Genomic DNA, 27,294 nt, shown 5'->3' on the forward strand with positions numbered 1-27,294 from the left:
ATATGAACTGTGATTGGCAATTCTGAAACTAAATGCCACAGGGAAATCTCTTACAATTTTTAAAAAACAGACTTAATTTTTAAAGCAATTTTAGGTTCACAGCAAAACTGTACGGAAAGTACACAGAGTTCCCATATACTCCCTGCACTCATACACACATGCTTCCCCACCTATCAACATCCTCCACCAGAGTGATACAATCCATGCGTTACAATCCATGAACCTACACTGACACATCATTATCACCTAACGTCCATAGTATATATTAGGGTTCACTCTTGGTGTTGTACGTTCTATGACAATGCGTAATGCATAAATGACAAATGCATAATGACAGGTGGACAGGTATCCACCATTATAGTATCACACAGAATAGTTTCACTGCCCTAAAAATCCCCTGGACTTTGTCCATTTATCCCTCCTTAACCCCATAACTTCTGGCAATAGCAGGTCTTTTCACTGTCTCCATCATTTTGCCTTTTCCAGAATATCATATGATTGGAATCATACAATATGGAGGCTTTGCAGAGTGGCTTCTTTCACTAAATAACATGCATTTACATTTCCTCCATGTCGTTTCATGGCTTGATAGCTCTTTCTTTTTAACACTGAATACAATTCCATTGCCTGGATGTACCATATCCATTCACCCACTGGAGGACATCTACTGAAGGACTTGCTTCCAAGTTCTGGCAATTATGAATAAAGCTGCTATAAATACCTGTATTCAGGTTTTTGCAAAGATATAATTTTTTTTTTTTGGCTGTGTCATGCAGCTTGTGGGATTTTAGTTCCCTGACCAGGGATTGAACCTGGGCCCACGGCAGTGAAAGCACAGAGTCCTAACCGCTGGACTGCCAGGGAATTCCCTGCACAGACATAATTTTTAACTTATTTGGGTAAATACCAAGAAGCATAGTCGCTGGATCCTATGGTAAGAGTATGTTTAGTTTTGTATCTCTTACTATTTTTACCAGGGTTATATAGCTTAGTGACTAAAAACAGAGTCTGGAATCAGCTCCAGTACTTACTTACTAGCTATGTGTCATTGGACAAATTACTTAATCATTCTAAGACTTATTTATAAAACACAAAAATGACAGTATCTATTTCACAGGGTTGTTCTGAGGGTCAGATGAAAACAGTGATAGTAAAATATTTAGGAACATAGTAAATGTTGAGTAAGTATTAGTTGTTTACTATTGATATTATCCTTATTACTCTTCTTAACTCTCTGGGCATGAAGTGTTAGTCAGCCAATACTGTAAACTTAGGTTGTAGAGACAGAATAGTTTCTTCATAAATTTTCTGCCTATACAAAGCATGAATTTATAACAGTGGCCTCCTGAGAGTCAGATTTTATCAAAATACTGAGGTCTCCAACCACGCAGAAAATAAAAACACTCCTTAACATGGGAAACTTCACTATAGTAGGTTATAAAAAAATGCAAATTAGCAACTTTTCTTTCCTAATATTGAGGGACAAGTTTCAAGCATAAAATATTTTACTGAATTTACGTTTTATGTATCTATTTTATGAAATAAATTTTGGCCTGAAAAGGTAGTTCAACTAGTCTGTTTAATTTTATATTAGGGAAATGGGGTCGTTTTCTTTTATGTGGTAGTACATTCATGCATAGGGTAGTATATTCATGCTGTAATAAGGTATATAGCATAGTAAAATTATAAAATGAAAAAAAGGTTAAGAAATGGAATGACTATTAAATACAACTCCAAGGATTTCTGAAGAAAATTAACAATGCAATCTTTTTCCTAAATATTTTAAAGTACTTAAATATAAATTTAAATCCTCAGATTTACCGTATAGTCCCACATTGTTGCTCCTCCAAATGTAGACAACACAAAGACGATCACTAAAGCTACCTGAATTTCAGTTACATCCACTCTAAAGAGGAAAGATAAAGAACAGATGTTTGTAAATCAAATTCCTAAATACGAAGCTTAATTAACCTTATATTAAAATCAAAAGATGTAAAAATCTCTATAGGCTTACTTTATTTTTACCTTTAGTTTCATCACTGAATTATCAATTAACTACACTATTAAGTGAAAAAGCCTACAGAACAATGCACTTACATATACGTAAAAAACTTGTATATCATATATAAAATTGCTAATAACAGTTATCACGGAGATTACAGAAGGCTTTTATCTTCTACTTTACATACTTCTGCAAAGTTTGAATTTTTTAATAACAATCATGTATTACTCTTGTAATCAGGAAAAATTATGATAATATAAAAACCACCAGATGATTTAAGGCAAATTCTTAAACACTCTCAAGTCAATTTCATTTAAAAAGTAGGGAAAATTCCAAGTTTTTCTCATTATGTTACTAATAATCATTATAGTTTTTTGGTTTCCACAGACATTTTCCCACTAAACCAACATCAGTCTCTAATCTGCATCCCCTGCAGCTATCAACTCCTCTCTCCTTTGCTCCAAAAACAGGCTGAGAAGTAGTCCACATTTGTAATTTCCTCCTCTCTTCATATTTGCTGCTTAATCCATTATAGTCCAGTTTTTGGCCCCATTCTATTAAAACTGTTTAAGGTAAACAGTGACTTTCAATTTGTTGAATGCAAGGGATACATTTCAGTTACTATCTCGCATAACTCCTCTCAATATTTAAAATGCTGATCACTCCCTTTTTCTTGAAATGCTTTGCTATGTTTTTATTGCCATGTTCTCTCGTGATTCTCCTAGCTTGCTGGAAGCTCTTCCCAGGCTCCTTCCTCCACATCTTAAATGCTGTTTCCAGAATTCCTCTTTTCTCTTTTTAGATTCTCTGAGTATTACATGTATACCTAAGACTACCATCTATATGCTAATGACCTCTAAATCCGTTTCTCCTAATCCACATCTTTTTTTTCCAAGCTCCAAATTTTTATATCTGTCTACCTACTTTGCATCTCCATTTGGATGCCCTAGAGTTTTTAGATGCTAGAGGAATACTTATTGTTCTGCAAATATAAGAAATGTAGGGAACAGATCCAGATATAGAAGAAAAGACTTCTCAACTGAGTTATTTTGGGGGTATTTAGAAGGAGAAGGTGAATGGAACATTAATGCATAAATAAAAGGAAAATAATAACATCCAGGATTTGTAAGATCAGTGCTGGGCAAACCAAGGCCTCCAGGCTGCATGGAGAAATAGTCAAGTTAGTTGAAAAAGGTAAATGTAATAATATAATGTACGGTATTTTGTGGAGAAAAAGGAGGAAAAGTAATAACATTTACTAAGATCAGTTATGAGTCTTATGAACTATAAATTATGCCTGTTTTTTGGGAAGGGGAAATTGAAATGATTTTTCATGCCTGTATTGAAACAGGGGATATTACTATAGGATATTACTATACTCCAGAGCCAACATTCTTGCTACTACACCTGTGATTTATTATTAGAATTGTGCACTCTTTTTCCAGTAACAGTGGTAGAATTACATTAAGTTGATCCATAATTTTTCCAGGATACGATTAGTGACCAGAAGCAACTAGAAAAGCTGACAGAAATTATAGAACAAACTTTCTCTGAACTAAATGACACATACAGGGATTGAGCTAGGAACCTTGGTTTCACATATGCATCATTCACACCACAGATTTTAAATTAAACTGAAAGCTTCATTCTTCCTCTCTGCCTTTTAAGGATAAACTAAATAAATGACAATTTTTTTTGGAAATTTTTTATTGTTTATTTTTTCTCAGTAATTTTTTTCTTTACAATGAAGAATGTTGGTGTTCATGCATGTATGTTAAATGACAATTCTTGAGTCTGGAAAAAAGAAAGCTGAAAGGATATGGTAAAAAGGGTGGAATCACTAACAAAATCCTTAAATATCTGAAATATGAAGAGCCAGTTGAAGCTTGAAAGATATATTAGACAAGTAAAAGAATAATCTGTATAACAATTTACAAACTTAGAGAACTCATTAGGGGGTCCACGATTTTAAAAAGTAAATCCAAAGACATAAAAAATCCAAGAAAGACGGATACTGGGGATATGGTGCAGGTACATTCTCAAACTATTATAGAGAACAATCTACAACAGTGCCCTTCAAAGTGTGGTCTGGGGTTTGTTACAGTCCGCAATAAGTATAGAAATTGAGAGTAAGCATTTAGAAACTTTCATCATAGTTTGATAGAGTAATTTTGTATCTCTTGAATTGAATGAAATATTGGGGACTGCATTTTGTAAGTCTGTTTTTTAATTTTTTAATTGCATGTTATCTCTCCATGATGGATTTGGGGGGCGGGCAGGGTAGAAATTAGTTCTTTACCACAAATATGTGGAAAAATGGACATAATACCATATGGAAATTCTAAGGATTTTGAAAGAAGAGAAAATTAACACCGAGTCTAAATATTCACATGTAAATAACAAAGTACCACATAATACAAGTCAACATTGGACTTGGTTTAGATTTTTTAATTAAACTTTAAGTATTGTTTGCTGTGTTGAATTGCATGGAAGCAGACCCTTGATACATGGGAGCAAATATGCTATAAATAAGATATGCCTTATCTCACATGGCAAGTATTAATATAGGGACAGATTTTAACTGTTATCCTGTAAATTATTTCACTAACTATACTAAGGAAAATACTAATATATCACTGATTAACTTTTAAAAATCCTTAATTAAAAGTTGAAAATTATAGTTTGAGATAGTTATTAATGTTTTGTCATTTAAATTATCTTATTCAAGATAACAAATTCATATTTGTACTAAAATCTACATATTTTCAAGAGATAAAACATACAACAAAATATCTACAAGTAAAATAGAATAGTATTTCTTTTTCTGTTCTATGAAACAGTATAAAACAGTATTTTTATGTTCATAAGAAAAACAGAATAGTATTTCATAACTCTCTTCCTTCTCTGTTTAATTTTTCTTCATACAATTAGGAGAGGCACTCTGCCATGGACCCTGAGCATCCCTGCACGTTCCTGTGGGGTGTGCAAGGAATCCAAGATCCTGAGCACCCTTTACCCGGGCTATTTCTCAGGGCTGTGTATGCAGTGAGCAACCTTGAAGGATGAGGTTACATCTCCCAGCAAAGAGCAGGCTTGCTTCCACTTACTATAAAAGCAACAGATCCCTCAGTGTTCCTCTCCCATAATGCCACCCACCACATGTGCAGGCATTCATCCAGTCCCACCGCATGACCCCATGGGGCTCGGGAGTGGAGCAAGGGAACCTGGCATGAACCTGAACCTCAGGCTACTGCTTTTGCCCTGAGTTATAAAGTTGTCCTCTGCCTCTGACCCAGGAGTTTTGTGTCTTCTCTCAGCATTCAGGAAACATTAACCGGCTCGCTCGGTAGCTTGTAAGGGTAAAATCCCAGACTCTTTACAGTTCATGACACAGAGCGCTTACCACTCACTAGCTAATGTGCTATGTGCAGTATTTACTTGTTTGGCTTGCTTTATTGTCTGTCTCCCATATTAGAACATAAACTCCAAGGGGGGCAGGGATTTTTGTCTGTTTTGTTTACTCATATTTTGTTTACTCATGTTACCCTAGAACCTAGAACAAGGCCTGGCATATACCAGATGCTTAATAAATATTTGTATGAATACTGCAAAAATATTTATTAAAATTCATTGTAAAAATATTACATCAGTATTCAATAAAATCACTCAAATTATATTGACCTTCCATCCTCAAATTTATTTTAACTCAGTTTCTTCTGTATGCTTATTTCCTTATGAAATTAGTTCCTTATCAGTAACTTACTGATTAATACATGACATCTGATTTTCTTTTAGTAAGAGTTACTTTTTAATGTCACTCAAAGTAAACATACAAAAGAAATTGAATTAAATTAAAGGATATGTCATGATAATGCTAACCTTATTACTGAGTACTTCTGTCCTCCAGATTCTGTACTAAGTCCTTTATATACATTATTATTTAATCTTTACAATAACCTTTTAAACACAAGTATGATTATTCTCATTTTACAGATGAAGAAACTGAAAAAAATGAGGTTAAATAATTTATTTGTGGTCAAACAACTGGTATCTTGGAGACAGAATTTGATTCTACCCAATCTGATTCTAGAGCCTATGCTTTTCACTAGTATACTTAAAACAGGAGCAATAGTAATAAATAACTTAAAGGTCTTTGAAAATTGGAAAAAAATTAAACAGCAAAATGTAGTAAGTTTTTTAGTCCAATTAAGCTCTCATTTGGCATATTTTTCTTCAGTCTTTCAGAACAAGGGAAACCACGTTAAGTAGGCTTAAACCAAGAATACATTCATAAAACGAATTTCCACAGTAGATTCTGAGATTGTTTAGCCTGGTTTCATATATCTGTATTCTAACAACATAAACACCATAAAAATTAAACCTCTCAAAAATTGACAGATTTTCAGGAAATACGTCCTAGTCAACAATTGATACTGACTGAGTTTATAAGCATTTCCAGAGGCTTGGTTGATGTCCTACATACAGATCCTTCTTATAGTGTTAAGCTGGAACCAATGTATCCTACTCAATGCTCAATGGCATCTTTACTTTGGTAAAGTGAAAAAATACACAGACTAGGATCTGTGCCATACAGAGTAAGTATTTTACATGGTTGACCCCTGGGCACTGCAGGATCGCCTCCAGTCCCTGACATGCATGGTGCCCAACCATAACGGCCATTCCCCGAATGTTCTGAGTACTTCCTTTCCTCATGCTCCTGCCTAGAATGCTTTTACCCCAATCTGTCTGGCATATTCCATCGGCAAGTGACTCATCTTTGTATGTGCAGTTCTAGGCACACGTTAGGCTCTCAGTCAATAGCAAATGAGTATAAAATATACGACTGGGCCAGGAATGTGAACTGATTCATTTCAGAAAGATTTTGAATGAAGTTATAAGCCAGAAAGGTAAAGTCTAAGTCATTAAATAACAACAACAATTAACCAGAACATTGCATTTGTCATTAAATAACAATTAACCAGAACATTGCATTGTTATATGACTCCAGTTTACCATAGCAAGTTCACCATATTAACTAAAATGCATTAGACTTTGCAAAGCTATGTTTCTGTTTTAGCCTATTTTAATCTATACATAGGTACAGATTCTTAATTTTACATTCTTGCCTTGAATTTTTAGCCTGGCTTTTTTGTTTTTTGGCTGCTCGACTTGCAGGATCTTAGGTCTCTGACCAGGGATTGAACACAGGCCCCAGCGGTGAAAGCGCCAAGCCCTAACCACTGGACCGCCAGGGAATTCCCTAGCCTGGGAATTTGATCCTTGGGTTCTTGACCAGTGGGTAAAGAATCAGCTGAAGACTCACATTTTCCATAAAAGCTTTCCTAAACGAACTCAGCCTACAGCCAGCTTCTCCTTACTTAGGATTTCTTCAGTGCTATGGAAACCTAAAGCAGGTCATTTTCCACATGGTTATGGACTGTATTAGCAGTGTCACAGAAGTATTATCCTATCCCTTTATTACAGTATACTATATAGTTCCTAAAACGGATTTTTTAAAAATGCATTTTGTATCCTTCCACAGTACCTAATACATTGATAATCCCACAGTACTGAGCAGCAGTTGTTAAGAGTGTGGGAGACTTGAGTTTTAACCCTGGCTCTACACTTTTTAGCAGTATAAGGAAGTTACAGAACCTCTCTGCCTCATTGGTACAGTGGCGGTAATACCCTTACAGGATTAATGTGAGGAATAAATGAGATAGGGCATGTAAAGCGCTGAGTACAATGCCAGAACCATGCAAGTGCTCAGAGGTGATAGCTGTGAGTATTCCCTAATTTAGAGTCAATGTGGAAAATTGCCAAAGGCCTTCACTCTGCTAACGATCCGTAGTTTTGAGCTTCTTTCATTTATCATCATCAGAGATTTTTTTCAGAGCTACTGTTTTTCCCATGCAGCAATAAAGTGTGGCTAAAAAGAATCAGTAGACGGGGAAGCCAAAGCAGAGAATGAGCCAATGGCAGACAGCTATTAAAGGACCAGGCAGAAAGGGAGCTGATGGAAAGAGGGATAGAGAACAGAGTTCCTGCCTTGTGCATTATTTCCTGGTGTCTAAGAATGAGGCATCGGGGCAAATATTACAATGTTATTACATCATCTCATCAACTGTCTACCACAGCTGAGAGTCTCATGATTACTGTTGTTGGTGACTGCTGTAAAGGGATTACCCTTTCTGGACACACAAAAATTTGACCAAAAAGGACCTTTAGATTCCATATCTCATTATTTTATCACATAAGCCAAATGCTTTTTTTTCTTTTTAACATCTTTATTGGAGTATAATTGCTTTACAATGTTGTGTTAGTTTTTGCTATATAACAAAGTGAATCAGTTGTACGTATACTTATATCCCCATATCCCCTCCCCCTTGCATCTCCCTAGCACCCTCCCTATCCCACCCCTCTAGGTGGTCACAAAGCACAGAGCTGATCTCCCTGTGCTATGCAGCTGCTTCCCACTAGCTATCTATTTTACGTTTGGTAGTGTATATATGTCAATGCCACTCTCTCACTTTGTCCCAGCTTACCCTTCCCCCTCCCCATGTCCTTAAGTTCATTCCCTATATCTGTGTCTTTATTCCTTTCCTGGCCCTAGGTTCGCCAGTACCATTTTTTCTTTTTTTAGATTCCATATATATGTGTTAGCATATGGTATTTGTTTTTCTCTTTCTGACTTACTTCACTCTGTACAGCAGATTCTAGGTCCATCCACCTCACTACAAATAACTCAATTTTGTTTCTTTCTATGGCTGAGTAATATTCCATTGTATATATGTGCCACATCTTCTTTATCCATTCATCCGATGATGGACACTTAGGTTGTTTCCATCTCTGGACTATTGTAAATAGAGCTGCAATGAACATTTTGGTACATGACTCTTTTGGAATTATGGTTTTCTCAGGGTATATGCCCAGTAGTGGGATTGCTGGGTCATATGGTAGTTCTATTCGTAGTTTTTTAAGGAACCTCCATACTGTTCTCCACAGTGGTTGTATCAATTTACATTCCCACCAACAGTGCAAGAGGGTTCCCTTTTCTCCACACCCTCTCCAGCATTTACTGTTTGTAGATTTTTTGATGATGGCCATTCTGACCGGTGTGAGATGATATCTCATTGTAGTTTTGATTTGCATTTCTCTAATGATTAATGATGTTGAGCATTCTTTCATGTGTTTGTTGGCAGTCTGTATATCTTCTTTGGAGAAATGTCTATTTAGGTCTTCTGCCCATTTTTGGGTTGCATTGTTTGTTTTTTTGATATTGAGCTGCATGAGCTGCTTGTATATTTTGGAGATTAATCCTTTGTCAGTTGCTTCATTTGCAAATATTTTCTTCCATTCTGAGGGTTGTCTTTTCGTCTTGTTTATTCTTTCCTTTGCTGCAAATGCTACTTTTTTAAGTACTGCATATCCTTTTTCTATATTATTCAGGTCCCTTATTTTTCTCTTTCTCCTGTCTAATGTACTTGGGTTAGTAAGTTGGAGAAGAGGGAAAAAAATACAATTATCATCAAATATGTAACTATAACATGAAGAATACCTGAAAGATTAAAATTAAGGTGTAGCATTTATGGATGCTTCAATAAGTTAAAAGGTAACTTGAATTCCTGATTGACACTTTGTCCCCCTTACTATGGATAAATGAAGTATGACAGATAGTGAAAATGAATTTGATTATATTTTTAAATGTACAACTTAAAATACATACTTACTTTCCAAACCTCAACACGCCTGAAACATAAGTCTGCCAGTGAGCACAATAAAACATGAACATCCCAATAAAACAGCAGAAAAACAACCAGTCAGGATACGTTCCTAAGCGAACAGCAATTGAAGCTCCAACTGCCATAAAAACTGAAAGAAACAAGAACCATTAAGAATTTAAAATAATTAATTAAATGATTGCCACTGACTGTTTAGAAATACAGAATTTTAAGGTGCATAATCTTGGCATGAAAATAAGGCACACTAAGCAAAATAAATTCCTGAACAGACTTTCAAAACACACTGTGCAAAACTGCTTCCAACTGTAAACCAAAACAAACCAAACAGCTCAGTTTTTAAGCCATCATTAAAAGACCAACAAACAAAAAAAAACAACTATAGGAAAAAAACCTCCACTAAAACCTTACCTGTGGAAAGAGAGTCACAGCCATGGTCAAAAAGTTCCCCTAAAGGAGAACAAGAATTTGTTCTTCTGGCTTGTTTCCCATCAATAGCATCCAGTGACTGGTAGATAAAGAGTCCTAATGCACATAAAAGGTATGTCCAGTACGGTGCCTAAAAAGAAATGGAAACAATGAAGACTGGTGAGTGACAATAAGCTGGCTTCTGCTTGAAAATAGCTCAACCCAAGCCAAGTGACACATTTTCTTATGTTTGCACTTTGTATCACCCCAGTGTGTTACAAGGAACATTTATAACCTTCCTTCTACAGGTGAGAATTAAATTGAGAAGTGAATTGCTCTAGGTCATCTGCGTAGAGTGTCACAAAAGTCCGTACTGTGAGAAGCTGAAAGTTAAATGACCAAGCAAGGATTAGGACCCTGATTTTGATTCTTAGTCCACAGCTCTTTTAATATAATACTATTCATATATGGCACGGATTTGAAATTATTCAGTAAGTCTCTGCTATGAAAGAAGATCTTATAGACAAACCACAGACTCCAGCTTCCTTTCATGATGGAGTATCAGGGGCTGGATTTACTCTCCCATCTTGTATAACTAGAAAAGCAATAAAATAAATAAAACAACCATTTTCAGACACTGCAGGCAGCGCAGCACTGTGATCCCTGACAGAAGGGAAACAAATGACCGGAGCCCTGTGACTGCTCCAGCTTAGTGCCTATAGGCAGTCTCCAGGCCACAGTACAGGAGTGGGGAACCGGAACAGAGGCCAGCAATCCTGCTGTGCTGAGAAGAAACGCAGCAGAGGTCAGGAAGGTCAAGGCAGCTGGAATCCTGTGTGGCAGAGCACTGGAGAGGAGAGAGGCACAAACTGTGGAGATCTGGAGTCTTTGGCTGAGAAGTGACCTGTGCCTAATGAGACAAAACTAGTAACCAAGGCCAGGGAAAAAACCACTGGACAAACAATTCTTGAAGCCCACACAAAGCTGGGAATGGTTTATGTTCCCACCAGGCACAGCATGTAAGACCATGTAATACTTAGGGCACTGGGTAGAGTTCTCAGAAGTGTATTCCCTTAGCAGTGGGCATTAATTAGCCCTAGAGCAAAGGCCCTAACAGATGTAAAATCTAGCCTCAGAAGGATCTGACTGATTCCAGGTAACTTAACTAAAGCCAACACAAAGTACAACAGCTTAGAGGAAAACCCCACCAAACCTAGTACCCCAAAATGTAAAATTCACAATGTTTGGCATCCAATAAAAATTACTAGTCATTCAAAGAAGCGGGGAAATATGCTCTACAACTAGGAGTAACATCAATCAATAGAACCAGACCCAGGAATGACAGAGATAATGAAATCTGCAGATGAGGACATTAAAAGTTCTTATAAATATGCCTCATGTGTTCAAGAAGGTGGAGGAAAACATGGAAGACTACAGAGTAACCTCTAGAAATGGAGAGTACAATATTTCAATGTAAAATATACTAGATGAGATTAACAGAGTATTAGTGCAGAAGAAAAGATCAGTGAACTTGCAGAGTACCGATAGAAACTACCCAAAATCATGCACAGAAATAAAAAGACTAAAAATAATTGAACTGGGCATCAGTGACCTGTGAGACAACAGTAGTCTAACATATATGTAATTGAAATCTCAGAAGGAGAGAAGAAAGAGGGTTGGACATGAAACATATAAGAAAAAATGATGGCTGGAAATTTCCAAATTTGATAAAAATCTATAAACTTACATATCCAAGAAGCTCAACAAACCCCAAGCAGAATAAGTTTTTTTTTTTTAAAAACCCACCAAGGCACATCATAATCAAATTACTGAAGACCAGTGATAAAGAGAAAATCATTAAAGAAGCCAGAGGAAAAAGACACATTACATACAGAAGCATAGATAATAATGGCAGACGAAAGAGTAAACTTGAAGGTAGATCAATAGAAATGATGCAATTTAAACAAGAGAGAGAAAAAAGATTTAAAAATGACCATTCTTTCTTTCAGCACTTTATAAATGTACTCCACTTCCTCAGGGACCTGTGTGATGATAGCAATGGTCAACCCAGAATTCTATGTCTCAGAGAGGAAGTACAGCAAAATTGTTGACTAGGGTTTTAAAGTTAGATCTGTGTTTGAGTTCTTGGCTCTGTTATTTAATAGCCAAGTGACCCTGGGAAAGTCATTTAAACTCTCTAAACTTTGGTTATCTCATTTGTAAGATGTGAATAATACTTGCAGTTGTATCTGATGAAAAATATTCTTAGATGGCTCTTTACACAGAGCCTGGCACATAGTAAGTGCTCAATAAGGTTAACTATTGTAGGGAGTTCCCTGGTGGCCTACTGGTTAGGATTTGGGCTTTCACTGCTGTGGCCCGGGTTCAATCCCTAGTTGGGGAACTGAGATCCTGTAAGCTGCACACAGTGGCCAAAAAAAAAAAAAAAAAAGTTAGCTATTGTCATTAAATTGTGTTTTGCATATTTTTAGTGGCAAATATAGTTTTTAAAATATCAATGTATGTATGGTCTATGTGGTAATTCTGCAAATACCAATCAACCTGCTACCTCATTCTTCAATCTAAGTAAGTAGAAGTTTACTTTGAACTTCAATAAACATTTCATCATTTGTTAATATTACATGCCCAGTATTAATGACTACACTATTAATTGCTTTAAAAGACTTATGAAAGGCTTCCCTGGCGGCACAGTAGTTAAGCATCTGCCTGCCAATGCAGGGGACACGGGTTCGAGCCCTGGTCCGGGAAGATCCCACATGCTGCAGAGCCACTAAGCCCGTGTGCCACAGCTACTGAGCTTGCGCTCTAGAGCCCACGAACCACAACTACTGAGCCCATGCACCACAACTACTGAAGCCCATGCACCTAGAGCCCGTTCTCCGCAACAAGAGAAGCCACCGCAACGAGAGGCCCACGCACCCCAAAGAAGAGTAGCCCCGCTCATCGCAACTAGAGAAAGCCTGCGCACAGCAACGAAGACCCAACACAGCCAAAAATAAACAAATAAATAATATATTTTAAAAATGCATTATTGTATTTGATACAGCAATCCACAGAGACAAGGCAGACAAGGCATTATCATGTTCTTTGCATTACAGATAAAAGAGAAACTTAGGGAGGGGTGATAAAGTTCCATTGAGAAGAGCAGCTAGACTGGGTCTAGGCATCAAACCCAGGTTTTCTGATCCGCCCTATGGTAGATCTATCAGATTGGTCATGCTGCAGGCTACACAGACTGGATGCAGCTTCCCACCTGGACTCTTACCTATTCTTTCAAACCTGCTGAGAAGCACTTTCCTGCCCCCACAATACAATTCCAGGTGCAGTGAACCAGACGGGCGGGAAAGCGCTGCAGCTGAGAGAGATTTCTTTCCTCTTAAGCCCAGAAAGGCATACCAGTCCACCAGCTACTCGTTCGCTACCTTTCCAGTCTTCCCAAGGCCACAGGAGCTGGACCTATCTTCTCTTTACTCTGTTGTCATCACCTCCATTCCCACCTGGGAGCTATGAAACAGTCTGCAAATTTTCAACTTCTTTTCTCACCTGTTATCTCTGCAAAACAGGCCCCAGCCCGGAGATCCACTTGCCGGGAGCAGCATGCCCCTTCCTTCCAGGAGTCTGCTTAACGTGGTGTCACTACAGAAGACACTCTGGGTGGAAGCAGGATCTACAGGGCCACCCCAACGCAATTCTAGTTTTCATGTTAACTTATTTTTAAAAATTTTAAATGTAAGCATGGGAAAGTCAGGTGTGGATTACAAAGTCTTAAGCAATATATCAGAATACTTCTGCAGAAGGAGACTATATAAAAAGTGGAACTTCTCCAGATCATATTAGATTCTTAATATTTAAAGTTCTTAATTATATAATTTTTATAGTATCTACTGTATCCTTTAAGATCGGAATTTTATACTACATCATAGAAACCTTTCCAGGTCAAGCATAAAGATCTACATCATTCTTTTACATGACTGCATGGTATTCAATTATGTGGCTATACCACAATTTAAGTAATAACTCACTAATGACGAATCTTACATGACTGTGTGAAAGACTATTATATAAGTTTATTCTAGAAAACAAAATAATTACTAAGAATCAATCATAAGCCCTAGTCATTAAAAAAAAAACACTAATACATTTAAATTGCTTTTCAGTTACATCACTGAAAAAGAACTGTATACAACTAGCTATTTGGGATATTTTACTTTTTCCAGTTACTTGAAATAAAGGATTAGAGAAACCAGAGATTTGAACCAGACCGTATGGTAACTGTTCTCGTTCAAAATAACTCTGGATCAGAGAGAACACTCATATATAGATCAATTATTTATCCTGGGTATTATACCCCTTTTTATACGTGTTTGAATGAGCACACACATCAGGAAAAGGACGAAAAGATTTAGAAAGTGATCAATGAACACATTTCTTTTTTTTTTATTAATGAATTTATTTATATTCTTTTGGCTGTGTTGGGTCTTCGTTGCTGCACGCGGGCTTTCTCTAGTTGCGGCGAGCGGGGGCTACTCTTTGTTGCGGTGCGCGGGCTTCTCATTGCGGTGGCTTCTCGTTGCGGAGCACGGGCTCTAGGCACCCAGGCTTCAGTAGTTGTGGCTTGCGGGCTCTAGAGCGCAGCCTCAGTAGTTGTGGCGCACGGGCTTAGCTGCTCCGTGGCATGTGGGATCTTCCCGGACCAGGGCTCAAACCTGTGTCCCCTGCATTGGCAGGTGGGTACTTAACCACTGTGCCACCAGTGCCAGTGAACACATTTCTGCTCACTGGACAAATTTTACTTACAGCTCAGAACTTAGAATACTGGATTTTGGGGAATACATTCTTAGGTTTTCTGTAAATGAAGATGCTAGACTAGGTAGTCTCTGAGGCCCCATCTTTAATATGGAACTAGAATCCTCTCAAGAGTAGGAGGTATGTTCTCTGTTTTTAAAATCTGCTGTTTATACCATGAGAGCTAAATAACTAGATGATTAAAATCAACTGATCAGGTTAACAGGTTACCTGGTAACCTATCAGGTAAAATGGTTTCCAAAAGGAATAATACATGTCCTGGGTTTTTCCTGCAGAGTGGTTAGGAGTATAGACTCTGCATTCCACCTGCACCTGATCCTTGAGTGAGCTGGATGAGCTACTTAACCTCTCAGTGCCTTAGTTTCCCTTTATGAAAAATGGGAGTAATCACTGTGAGAATTAAATGAATTATTACATGTCAAGGGCTTAGAAAAGTGCCTGGCATATGGGAAGAGCTCAGTATATTTTAGTTATTATTTCTGATACTATATAAGAAAATTTTAGGTGATTCATAGATAAATTTTCATTTTAATACTTATATCTTTATTTAATGTATTTTGGAAAATATTAATTTAAAAATTATCTAGCATAGCTACCAAATCTATGATTGTAGATATTAAGGCTTCAAGTGTAAGTCTTTAAAAAGGAGTAGATTTAAAGTTGATGTAAAGAAAAACAGTAAATAAAAAATAGCACAGGTAATACACAAAAGCAAAAATCTTCCTCAATTAAAATTTAGGAAATACTGAAACTATACAATGCCTATTTATATGAATTTTCATACTTAAAAAGTGTCTCTTTGCTTTAAATAGCTTTGGATATAAGTTGATACAGATGCAAAAGGTATTACATAATCAGTAACGACTGGGTCACCTTGTAACAGGGAGATTTCAATTATCCAAACATCAATTGACTTCTCTCTCCATAAAAAATAGAAACTGCATTTATAAGAGGTAGGAAGTAAGAAAATCAGAAGACAGGTCAGGCATATGTGAAAAAATGTAACGCTGGTGTGGCGTTAGAGGTGGACTTTGTACCCAGTCAAGTGATTCTAGTGATTTCTAAGCTAAACTCGTGGAATTTTAATAGGCTGCTAATCTGACACGACTCTAACTCGTATTATGTGCCTGTGACACAGCTGAACCTGTGTCCAGGGGCACTTCCTTGTTTACAGAAGGAGGGTTCCCGTTGGAACCGAGGCTGGGGAGGCTCCAAAGACTTGGTGGTCACAAAGGGTAGGGTCATTCTCAGTCCTGCCCAGCAGGAAGACCCTAGCCGCTTACTGCTTCACCACGAGCTTTGGCTTCAGCTCGGGTGCAGGCCAGCATTTGAGAGGCACACCCACCTTCAGGAAATGAGGCGGGTTACAAGCTGGGGGGCTGGGCACCAACACCAGGCAACCAGCATCTCAGGGCCGGAGGGGCTTTCTCAGGACATTAGAAATCTTTACTTTGAAAGGCATTCTTCTTGCTTTGTAAATTTCCTGTGAATAGTTGTATTCTTTTTAAAAACCTCTTTTAGTACTTACTAGAATCCTTGTTGAAAATGCCAGCCTCTCACTGGGCCAAGGGAAACAGGCAGGGAGAGGGGAATGAAGAGAATCCCCTGGGCAGATCTATCATCATCAACTGTGCTGGGTGCTTTCACATCTGTTCTGCTCTTTAACTTCACAGAAACCAAGTGGTCGGACCCTCACCCAGGTCAAACCGACCAGGAGTGGGATTTAAAGCTCCTTCTATACACCACAATGCCATGTTTTATCCACACTTGAACCAGAATTCTAAAGGAGAAACAGCTTGTTTCTTGGGAATCAAGTATAGGAAAGCCACAGGAATCAAAGGGATGATCCCCAAAGCAAAGCTACTTCTACATTACCTGCAGAAGCTCCTTCTAGACAGGGCTGGATTTAGGGTGAGGCGAGCAAGGCACCGTGGCTGCAGAATTTCAGGTGGCATTTACTACTCTCAGGGTCGTGCACATGCCTGCTTGCCTCATTCTACTCTGTGCCCTGCTTCTAGAACGTTCACCTCCTGCAAGTTATTTTGCTTTAGTAAGAGAGGCCACTCTCTTACAAGAGTCCTGCCTTAATAAGCGATGCTTGTTAAGTTATTGAACTGGTTAAAAAAAAAATAGAGGGAGATAGGTGATTTTTAAAAAAGAGGAAATATTCTAGATTTCAAAGAAACCAAACCTATAAAAGAATTTGACTAGGTTATTGCCTTTTCTTATTATTCCCCCAACAAATAACTCTTTACTTTATAGTCCAAAATCCAATTGAATCTGAATTATTTAGACAGGGAATAAACCATTTCTTAAGGTCATTCTAATTTCCACAGATACACTTGCTTTTCGATCCAACTTTCTATCATCATGAAGGAAAGAAATTATTCAATGCCCTTTGACCCACCCTAGGCTGGGCACCTATCTCCTACAAACACTCTCTTAACAGACACTGACATGGATTTATATACATAGATCAAGAGGGCAGAGCAACAATTAGAGAAAGAAGAACAAAAACACCCCAAGTTAGCAGAAGGAAAGAAATCATAAAGATCAGAGGAGAAATAAATGAAAAAGAAAGGAAGGAAACAATAGCAAAGATCAATAAAACTAAAAACTGGTTCTTTGAGAAGATAAACAAAATTGATAAACCATTAGCCAGACTCATCAAGAAAAAAAGGGAGAAGACTCAAATCAACAGAATTAGAATGAAAACGGAGAAGTAACAGCTGACACTGCAGAAATACAAAAGATCATGAGATTACTACAAGCACCTATATGCCAATAAAACAGACAACCTGGAAGAAATGGACAAATTCTTGGGAAAGCACAACCTTCCGAGAATGAACCAAAAGAAATAGAAAATATAAACAGACCAGGGCTTCCCTGGTGGGTCAGTGGTTGAGAGTCCGTCTGCCGATTCAGGGGACGCGGGTTCGTGCCCCGGTCCGGGAAGATCCCACATGCTGCAGAGCGGCTGGACCCGTGAGCCATGGCCACTAAGCCTGCACGTCCAGAGCCTGTGCTCCACAATGGGAGAGTCCACAACAGTGAGAGGTCCGTGTACTGCCAAATAAGCAAACAAACAAACAAACAAAAAGACCAATCACAAGCACTGAAATTGAAACTGTGATTAAAAATCTTCCAACAAACAAAAGCTCAGGACCAGATGGCTTCACAGGCAAATTCTATCAAACATTTAGAGAAGAGCTAACACCTGTCCTTCTCAAATTCTTCCAAAATATAGCAGAGGAAGGAACACTCCCAAACTCATTCTACGAGTCCACCATCACCCTGATACCAAAACCAGACAAAGATGTCACGAAAAAAGAAAACTACAGGCCAGTATCACTGATGAACATAGATACAAAAATCCTCAACAAAATACTAGCAAACAGAATCCAACAGCACATTAAAAGGATCATACACCATGATCAAGTGGGGTTTATCCCAGGAATGCAAGGATTCTTCAATACATGCAAATATCAATGTGATACACATTAAGCAACTGAAGGATAAAAACCAGATGATCATCTCAATAGATGCAGAAAAAGCTTTAGACAAAATTCAACACCCATTTATGATAAAAATTCTCCAGAAAGTAGGCATAGAGGGAACTTACCTCAACATAATAAAGGCCATATATGACAAACCCACAGCCAACATCGTTCTCAATGGTGAAAAACTGAAACCATTTCCACTGAGATCAGGAACAAGAAAAGGTTGCCCAGTCTCACCACTATTATTCAACATAGTTTTGGAAGTTTTAGCCACAGCAATCAGAGAAGAAAAAGAAATAAAAGGAATCCAAACTGGAAAAGAAGAAGTAAAACTGTCACTGTTTGCAGATGGCGTGATACTATACACAGAGAATCCTAAAGATGCTACCAGAAAACGACTAGAGCTAACTAATCAATGAATTTGATAAAGTAGCAGGATACAAAATTAATGCACAGATACCTCTTGTATTCCTATACACTAACGATGAAAAATCTGAAAGAGAAATTAAGGAAACACTCCCATTCACCACTGCAACAAAAAGAATAAAATATCTAGGAATAAACCTACATAAGGAAACAAAAGATCTGTATGCAGAAAACTATAAGACACTGATGAAAGAAATTAAAGATGATACAAACAGATGGAGAGATATATCATGTTCTTGGATCGGAAGAATCAACATTGTGAAAATGACTATAGTACTGAAAGCAATCTACAGAGTCAATTCAACTACCACTGGCATTTTTCACAACCAGAACAAAAAATTTCACAATTTGTATAGAAACACAAAAGACGCTGAATAGCCAAAGCAATCTTGAGGAAAAAAAATGGAGTTGGAGGAATCAGGCTCCCTGAGTTCAGACTATACCACAAAGCTACGGTAATCAGACAGTATGGTACTGGCACAAAAACAGAAATATAGATCAATGGAACAGGACAGAAAGCCCAGAGATAAACCCACACACATTTGGTCACCCTTTCTTTGATAAAGGAGGCAAGAATATACAATGGAGAAAAGAAGCCTCTTCAATAAGTGGTACTGGGAAAACTGGAGAGCTACGTGTGAAAGAATGAAAATTAGAACACTCCCTAACACCATACACAAAAATAAACTCAAAATGGATTAGAGACCTAATGTAAGAGAGACACTATAAAACTCTTAGAGGAAAACATAAGCAGAACACTCTATGACATAAATCACAGCCAGATCCTTTTTGACCCACCTCCTAGAGAAATGGAAATAAAAACAAAAATAAACAAATGGGACCTAATGAAACTTAAAAGCTTTTGCACAGCAAAGGAAACCATAAACAAGACCAAAACACAACCCTCAGAATGGGAGAAAATATTTGCAAATGAAGCAAATGACAAAGGATTAATTTCCAAAATATACAAGCAGCTCATGCAGCTCAATATCAAAAAAAACAAACAACCCAATCCAAAATGGGCAGAAGACCTAAATAGACATTTCCCCAAGGAAGATATACAGACTGCCAACAAACACATGAAAGGATGCTCAACATCACTAATCATTAGAGAGATGCAAATCAAAACTACAATCACTTCACAACAGTCAGAATGGCCATCATCAAAAAATCCACAAACAATAAATGCTGGAGAGGGTGTGGAGAAAAGGGAACCCTCTTGCACTGTTGGTGAATGTAAATTGATACAACCACTACGGAGAATAGTATGGAGGTTCCTTAAAAAACTAAAAACAGAACTACTGTATGACCCAGCAATCCCACTACTGGGCATGTACCCTGAGAAAACCATAATTCAAAAAGTGTCATGTACCACGATGTTCATTGCAGCTCTATTTACAATAGCCAGGACATGGAAGCAACCTAAGTGTCCATCAACAGATGAATGGATAAAGAAGATGTGGCACATATAAACAATGGAATATTATTCAGCCATAAAAGGAAACAAAGTTGAGTTATTTGTAGTGAGGTGGATGGACCTAGAATCTGTCATACAGAGTGAAGTAAGTCAGAAAGAGAAAAACAAATACCATATGCTAACACATATATATGGAATCTAAAAAAAAAAATCTTTCCAAAGAACCTAGGGACAGGACAGGAATAAAGATGCAGACGTAGAGGGACTTCCCTGGTGGCGCAGTGGTTGAGAGTCCTCCTGCCGATGCAGGGGACACGGGTTCATGCCCTGCTCAGGGAAGATCCCACATGTCGCGGAGCGGCTGGGCCCGTGAGCCACGGACGCTGAGCCTACGTGTCCGGAGCCTGTGCTCCGCAATGGGAGAGGCCACAACAGTGAGAGGCCCGCGTACTGCAAAAAAAAAAAAAAAAGATGCAGACGTAGAGAATGGACTTAAGGACATGGGGAGGGGCAAGGGTAAGCTGGGATGAAGTGAGAGAGTGGCATGGACATATATACACTACCAAATGTAAAACAGATAGCTAGTGAGAAGCAGCCGCATAGCACAGGGAGATCAGCTCAGTGCTTTGTGACCACCTAGAGGGGTGGGATAGGGAGGGTGGGAGGGAGACACAAGAGGGAGGGAATATGGGGATATAAGTATACGTACAGCTGATTCGCTTTGTTATACAGGAGAAACTAACACAACAATGTAAAGCAATTATACTCTAATAAAGATGTTAAAAGAAAAAAAAGAGGGCAGAGCAAAAATATTTACTCAAATAAGCTGAACAGGGAATGGAGCCACAGTTTATTCCAGCCAGAAACAAGCATATGAGTGTTCTGTGGTAGAGAATGCTACTAAGCTGAAGCCAGAAGAACCAGATTCGAATCACCAAGTTTTCTCATCTACAAATGTAGGAATTGTATTAAAGAGGCTCTCAGGTCCTTCAAGCAGTCAGAGTCTGTGATTCTATTTTAGGATTAAGGAGCCAAGGAATGGGGGCCAAGGACTATATACAGAGCAGCATTCAGGCAGAACTGCTTCATCAAGGTGAGGGGGATGCAATTCAGTTCTTGTTTTCTGTTTGCCCCAACTTTTGCTTACTCGTGTTAAAATTCCCCCGGGCCAAATTGATTAAGTATTTAATCTAAGACCAGCTAAAACTGAATAACGGTGGAAAAACATCATCTCCCAAGATTACAGCTTGTTATTTCATGCATGCAGGCAATAATTTAGCAAATATTTACCAAGCACCTGCTTTACGCAAGGCACTATGCTGTGGAGAACGTGCAAATGGGCAACTGCTGTCTGAACTTAAAATATGGTAGACTGTCTTGCTCAGTAAGGACATACATAACCAAAATCGCATCACACACATAACCAAAACAAAATGGAGACGTTCCACAAGAGAGCTACAAAGACCTGTGGTGGAAGTATAGCTTTCTGGCTTGGAATCCTGGTATCAGCTTAAAGAGGTTAATTTATTTCCCTTCAGTTTCCTCATCTATGATATGGGGATAATAATAATACCTAAAGTTGTTCAGAAGATTAAATGAGATAATAGACAAAAGCAGCTTAAATTAATGCCTGGTACATAAGTAAAACCCGGTAAATGTTAGTAATCATTGTCATTATTATGGGAGCTTATAGGATTAAGTGGTTGATTTGACTCCAGAGAAGAAAAAGAAATTTCCTAAGGATGTAGCATTAGGACTGGACACTGAGAGATGAAGTTGGACAGGAAAAAGGAAGAGGAAGGAGAAAAGAGAGGGAAAAGAAGGAGAGAAATCTTTGCCATAAGAAGTAGTTCAGGGCTTCCCTGGTAGCGCAGTGGTTAAGAATTCGCCTGCCAACGCAGGGGACACGGGTTCGAGCCCTGGTCGGGGAAGATCCCACATGCCGTGGAGCAACTAAGCCTGCGCACCACAACTACTAAGCCTGCGCTCTAGAGCCTGCGAGCCACAACTACTGAAGCCTGCGCGCCTAGAGCCTATGCTCTGCAACAAGAGAAGCCACCGCAATGAGAAGCCGGTGCATCGCAACGAAGAGTAGCCCCGGCTCACCACAACTAGAGAAAGCCCGCACGCAGCAAGGAAGACCCAACACAGTCAAAAAAAAAAAAAAAAAAGAAGTAGTTCAATTTGGCTGGAGCGGAAAGTTCCTTAATGAAATAGTGGTATGAAATACAGTTCAGAACAGCACTGTAGAAGTTTAATATAAATCATTTAACTTTTTTCCTATTAATTTCCCTTCATCCCGTCATGTCCTAGAAATATCAAGTTAAAAAATAGATCAAATGTTATTATTAATATAGATATGTAGTCAGCATTACGTCCTCAATGGGTAGATAAATCCAAGCATCAGAGTCCAAAAACCATATGGGTTTTCCCTGACCCTTTCTGGAAGCAATTTGTCAAGTCTGTAAAAGCACTAAGAATTCTTAAGTCTAAGAATCAGAAAACAAGTTTCAGGCCAAGTTAAAGTCACTTAACCCTCCAGGCCTCCATTTCCTCAATAAAAATGTATGCTACTATTACTTCAGGATGGATGGATAGAAGAAATACTAAAATGGTGGGATGGCCATTCTAGGAAGGGAAGAAACTTGCCAGCCTCCTTGAGTTGATATAAGACACAAATGCAATAATGGATGTGAACGTACGTTACATACCTAATAAGCATTACATAGAACCCAAGGTATTTTTCCTACACATCACACAGAAAGGCAAGAACTGCAGATGAGATGGTGGTGGTATGTGGTAAAAAAGAATCCGGCTTTGTAGTCAGACCAACTTGGGTCTGAACCCTACCAGGTCCTGTCATTTACTAGCTCTGCGGCCTGAAAGCCAAATAGCCTGAACTGCTTTGCTTCTTTTGTGCTATTGCTGGGATTTTATCAGACAGGCAATGTGAATCCTGTAATGGTGCTTCCCCTCACTGCTTCAGCCACCTGGAAGCAGTGCAGGATCTAATTACATTTCAGAAACTCTTCTCAGTTTCATTTTATTATTTCAACCCTTACTTCCCATTTTTGGATCATTGCGATATATTTTTTTTTTGAAAAGTGCCTCAGATTCTTCCCACCTGCCATCTTTTTTTTTTAAATGAAGCATAGCCTAAAAATCAATTTAATCATCATTTTACCTTTTCCATCAGCCCCCCACCCTCACCCCAACATCCCTAAACAGATTCTCTTGGACTTCTTGGTATGCCCTGCTTTTTGGAAGTGCTCAACAAATGGTTCTTAAATTAATAATAACATTGAAAAGTTCACAATTTAACTGGCAAATATCAGAAATAACCAAATGCTGTTAGACAAATCTAGGCCCAGTAAAAACTAAATTTTATTATGGGTTTTCAGGACATTTTTAATACCAGTAATATTTTTAACATGCTGAACAAATTCTAATTTTCTACATTTATCTGCATGTAAGATATCATGTAGTCCTCACTGCATTCTTTATCTGCATGTAAGATATCATGCAGTCCTCACTGCATTCTTGTGAAGTTGGTTTGGCAGGTATTATTTCTATTTTACACAGGGAAAGCAAGACCCACATGTCACTCCATGCTGTGGCAGAACCGCATTAGAACCAAGCCTTCACTTCTAACCCAGCGCACTTTTCATTCTGGCGCACTGCCTCTGGGGAATTCTGCAAACAGGCTGCAACTTACTTGTTTAAAAACAACATGTAAATGAATTAACAACGGGAACGTCTGCTGAAAAATCATATATAATAACATATCCATCAATCAGCAAGATATTCAATACGTTTAAAATGTAGGTTTCATCAAATACTTTAAAAAATGGATCCATGTATGGAGGGCATGAAATATTTCCACTGTATTCCTGCTATCCAACCTCATCTCGAATTAGTTCTCCACAGGACCTATCCTAAAATATGATTATAAACGGAGTTCTCTATTTAAGGGGAAAAGAAAGCAATGTCACAAAACGTGCAATGTAATATTTATCCCATGTACTCTAAAAAGCTATATATGGGAGTAGCTCCCTCTACCCCCTGTCCCCCATCACACTCAGCCCAAGGGATGTTCCTGATTACCAAGTATAGAAAGCCCACATTATTTACTCGTCTTATTTTGGACATAGGTCAAATATTCATTGCTAATAAAATCCGATGGCTTTTACGATCCCTGGGTCGTGAAGATAAGGATTAACACCTTGCTAATACTTTTGTTTTCCACGAGAAAGTCAACGAAGCAACGAGGAAGTAACCTCTTAAAAGTAACTTATCTATGATCAGTGCTACCAGTAATTACAGGATCACTAGCGCAACCTTTGAGAAACGGACGGCTGAGTATAAAAGTGTTCAATGGGCATCTCGGGCTTGGCCAACCCAACCACAATCCCCAGAGCCAGGCGGGACGGAGCTGGGGGTGTTCAGTGCCCAGTGCGCCAAGGAACCGACTGCTTGTCCACCCCCCACTTGGCGCGGGATGGGGCGGCGGCCAGGCAGGCAGGCGCTCCCCGCTCCCAGTGGCCGAGACCGCCCGTCCGCCGCCCGAAGTAGAGTGGGGGTGGACACGGGACTGGACAGTGACCTTGACAGCCCCTCCGCCGTCCGGGGGAGGCTCGGGGTGGACATGGGACCGGGTAGCGGCGTGACAGCCTCCGGGCGGGCCGGGGAACGCTCGGGGCGACTGCGGCGCTGGGGCAGAGGCGGCGTTAGCCCCTCCGCGGCCCCGAGAGGCTCGGCCGCGCAGGGGGCTCTCCGGGCGCCTCCAGAGGCGCACCCGGGGCGGGGCGAGCTCGGCTCGGGCCGGGGACGCGGGGCTCCGGGGGAGAGCAGTTGGGGGTCCGCGGGCGGGCGGCTGGCCTACCTCCTCGGTGACCGTGGGGCAGTAAGAGATGAGCAGGAGCGTGGTAAGCAGGTTGATGGCGAGGCCCAGGAGGGTGATGGAGTTGGGGGCCATCCACAGCGGGATCCACTGGAGCAGCCAGGTCCAGTAGAGCTGCAGCGGCGGCTCAAGCAACGAGACGCCCGCGACGCTGTAGCGGTGTTCCTCCAGCCGCCGCAGCTGCGCCGCGCTCAGCGGCTCGCCCAGCGCCTTCAGCCAGCGCGGCGCCGGCCTGGCCCAGGCGCCCGCCGCCATGGCCGCCTGCGGGCCCCGCCGCTGCGAGCGAGCGCAGCCCGAGCCGGGCGCCCGGGCGGGGACAGGTGGAGGGAGGGGCTCGCGGGCCCGGGCCTGCGCCGGCCCGGTGGGACTCGCCGGTCGGGCCCGCGGCGGAGGTCGAGGTCAGGCCAGGCCGCCCCTGGTCCCGGGGCCTCCGCCCCCAGAGCCGCCGGCCGCGGGGGGCGGGGCCTCGGGGAGGGCTCCGGGAGAGGGGGAGGGGCCGCCTCGGCCCCGCGAGGTGTCGGGGCAGGTGGGACAGGCCCGCACTGGTCACCGGGTCACCGTGGTGGCTCCGCCGATCGTCACTTTCTAACTGGCGCGAAAAGGGCCCAGATTTCCCCAAGAGCCTGATGCACTTGCTTCTAAGTCCCGATTCTTCTCCGGGGACGGCTGGTGACGCTCCCCAGAGGGAAGTCTCGACGGCTGGACAGTTAGAAGCGGGTACTTAGCTTATGGGCTGTGCACAGCTAACTCATGCGGTGTGCACAGCTCAGATCTCCTAGTGTGCGAACGCCCTGGCCTTTAGCCGCAGCCTGCAGAGCCGGGAGGTGGGGAGCGAAGTATTGTGTGAGAACATGATTTTTGCACGTCTTGGGTCACCGGCATGAGGTCTCCATCCGTCGGCCCGAAGAGAGGTCCTGCCTGATAAACACACGGGCACAGTTCTTTCTTCCAACCCCGAGGACTGGGTCCCTGGCTGTGTATTAGCTCTAGAGAACCCTCACTTGCAGGTTCAGGGATCAATGTTCAGGGTTCAGATTCCAAGGTATAGGACCTACCACTCAGGACTTAGAAACACCGTCTAACAAGGGGACTGAATGGTTGAAAGCCAAATAAATGCCTATTTCTCAGAGCATCTGATACCAATAATAATGGATATTTTTACACACACCCTCCCTCCCAAAGACAGGGATCCAGGTGGTATCTTCCACTGGCCTGAGAGCAAGTATGCTTGCCACACAATGGCAGTTCACTTACCTCACAGCTCCTTACCTCACAATGCACCCATTTAGACAGGGGATAGCCTGTCATAAACATGTCATTTTGCACAACCTTTGCCACTTGCCTTTTTCTTCACCTCCTGGTTCTTATCATTATGCACTTCTCTAAGGCATAGAACAAGCTCAGAAACTGCTTTCGTGATAGTTCAGTAGGGCAGCGGCTATCGGCAGGTGCAGTTTGTCCCACAGATTCCACCACAACACATTGGAGACGGGCCAACAAACTACTGCCCAGCCCACCACCTGCTTCCTTACAGCCCATAAGCTAAGTACAGCTTTTTAGACTTTCTTTTTGGCTGCCATTGGGTCTTCTTTGCTGTGTGTGGGCTTTCCTCTAGTTGCAGCGAGCGGGGCCTACTCTTCGTTGCAGTGCGCGGGCTTCTCACTGCTGTGGCTTCTCTTGCTGCAGAGCATGGGCTCTAGGTGCGTGGGCTTTGGTAGTTGTGGCACGTGGGCTCAGGAGTTGTGACACCTGTGCTCTACAGCGCAGGCTCGGCAGTTTTGGAGCCCAGGCTTAATTGCTACCCGGTATGTAGGATCTTCCCTGACCAGGGATCGAACCTGTGTCCCCTGCATTGGCAGGCGGATTTTTAAGCACTGTGCCACCAGGGAAGTCCCTAGGCTTTTAAATGACTGAAAAAAAGATTTTTTTCTGTGATGCAAAATTACATGAAATTCATGTTTCTGTGCCAAGAAAGAATAAAGCCATGTCTATTCCTTACATCTTGTTTATGGCTGCTTTCTTGCTCCAAGGGCGAAGTTCAGCGGTGTGACAGAGAGCATATGGCTCGCAAGTCC

The 27,294-nt window shown here is 40.4% G+C and overlaps 1 protein-coding gene across 1 annotated transcript in view; it reads right to left on the minus strand.

The window, feature by feature from the left end:
• The window catches only part of CHPT1 (choline phosphotransferase 1), a 35,024-nt gene extending 9,310 nt beyond the window's left edge, over positions 1-25,714 (minus strand). Inside the window, exons 1-4 of the mRNA XM_079935854.1 lie at positions 25,202-25,714; positions 10,153-10,300; positions 9,733-9,874; positions 1,822-1,906 (exon numbers count right to left, since the gene is read on the minus strand). Coding sequence (XP_079791980.1) covers positions 1,822-1,906; positions 9,733-9,874; positions 10,153-10,300; positions 25,202-25,474 — 648 coding nt within the window. The 5' untranslated portion in view covers positions 25,475-25,714. The remainder of the gene's footprint in view (positions 1-1,821; positions 1,907-9,732; positions 9,875-10,152; positions 10,301-25,201) is intronic.
• Positions 25,715-27,294: the final 1,580 nt, after the last annotated feature.

The sequence above is a fragment of the Stenella coeruleoalba genome, assembly GCF_951394435.1.
Source record: "Stenella coeruleoalba genome assembly, chromosome: 11".
Lineage (NCBI taxonomy): Eukaryota > Metazoa > Chordata > Mammalia > Artiodactyla > Delphinidae > Stenella > Stenella coeruleoalba.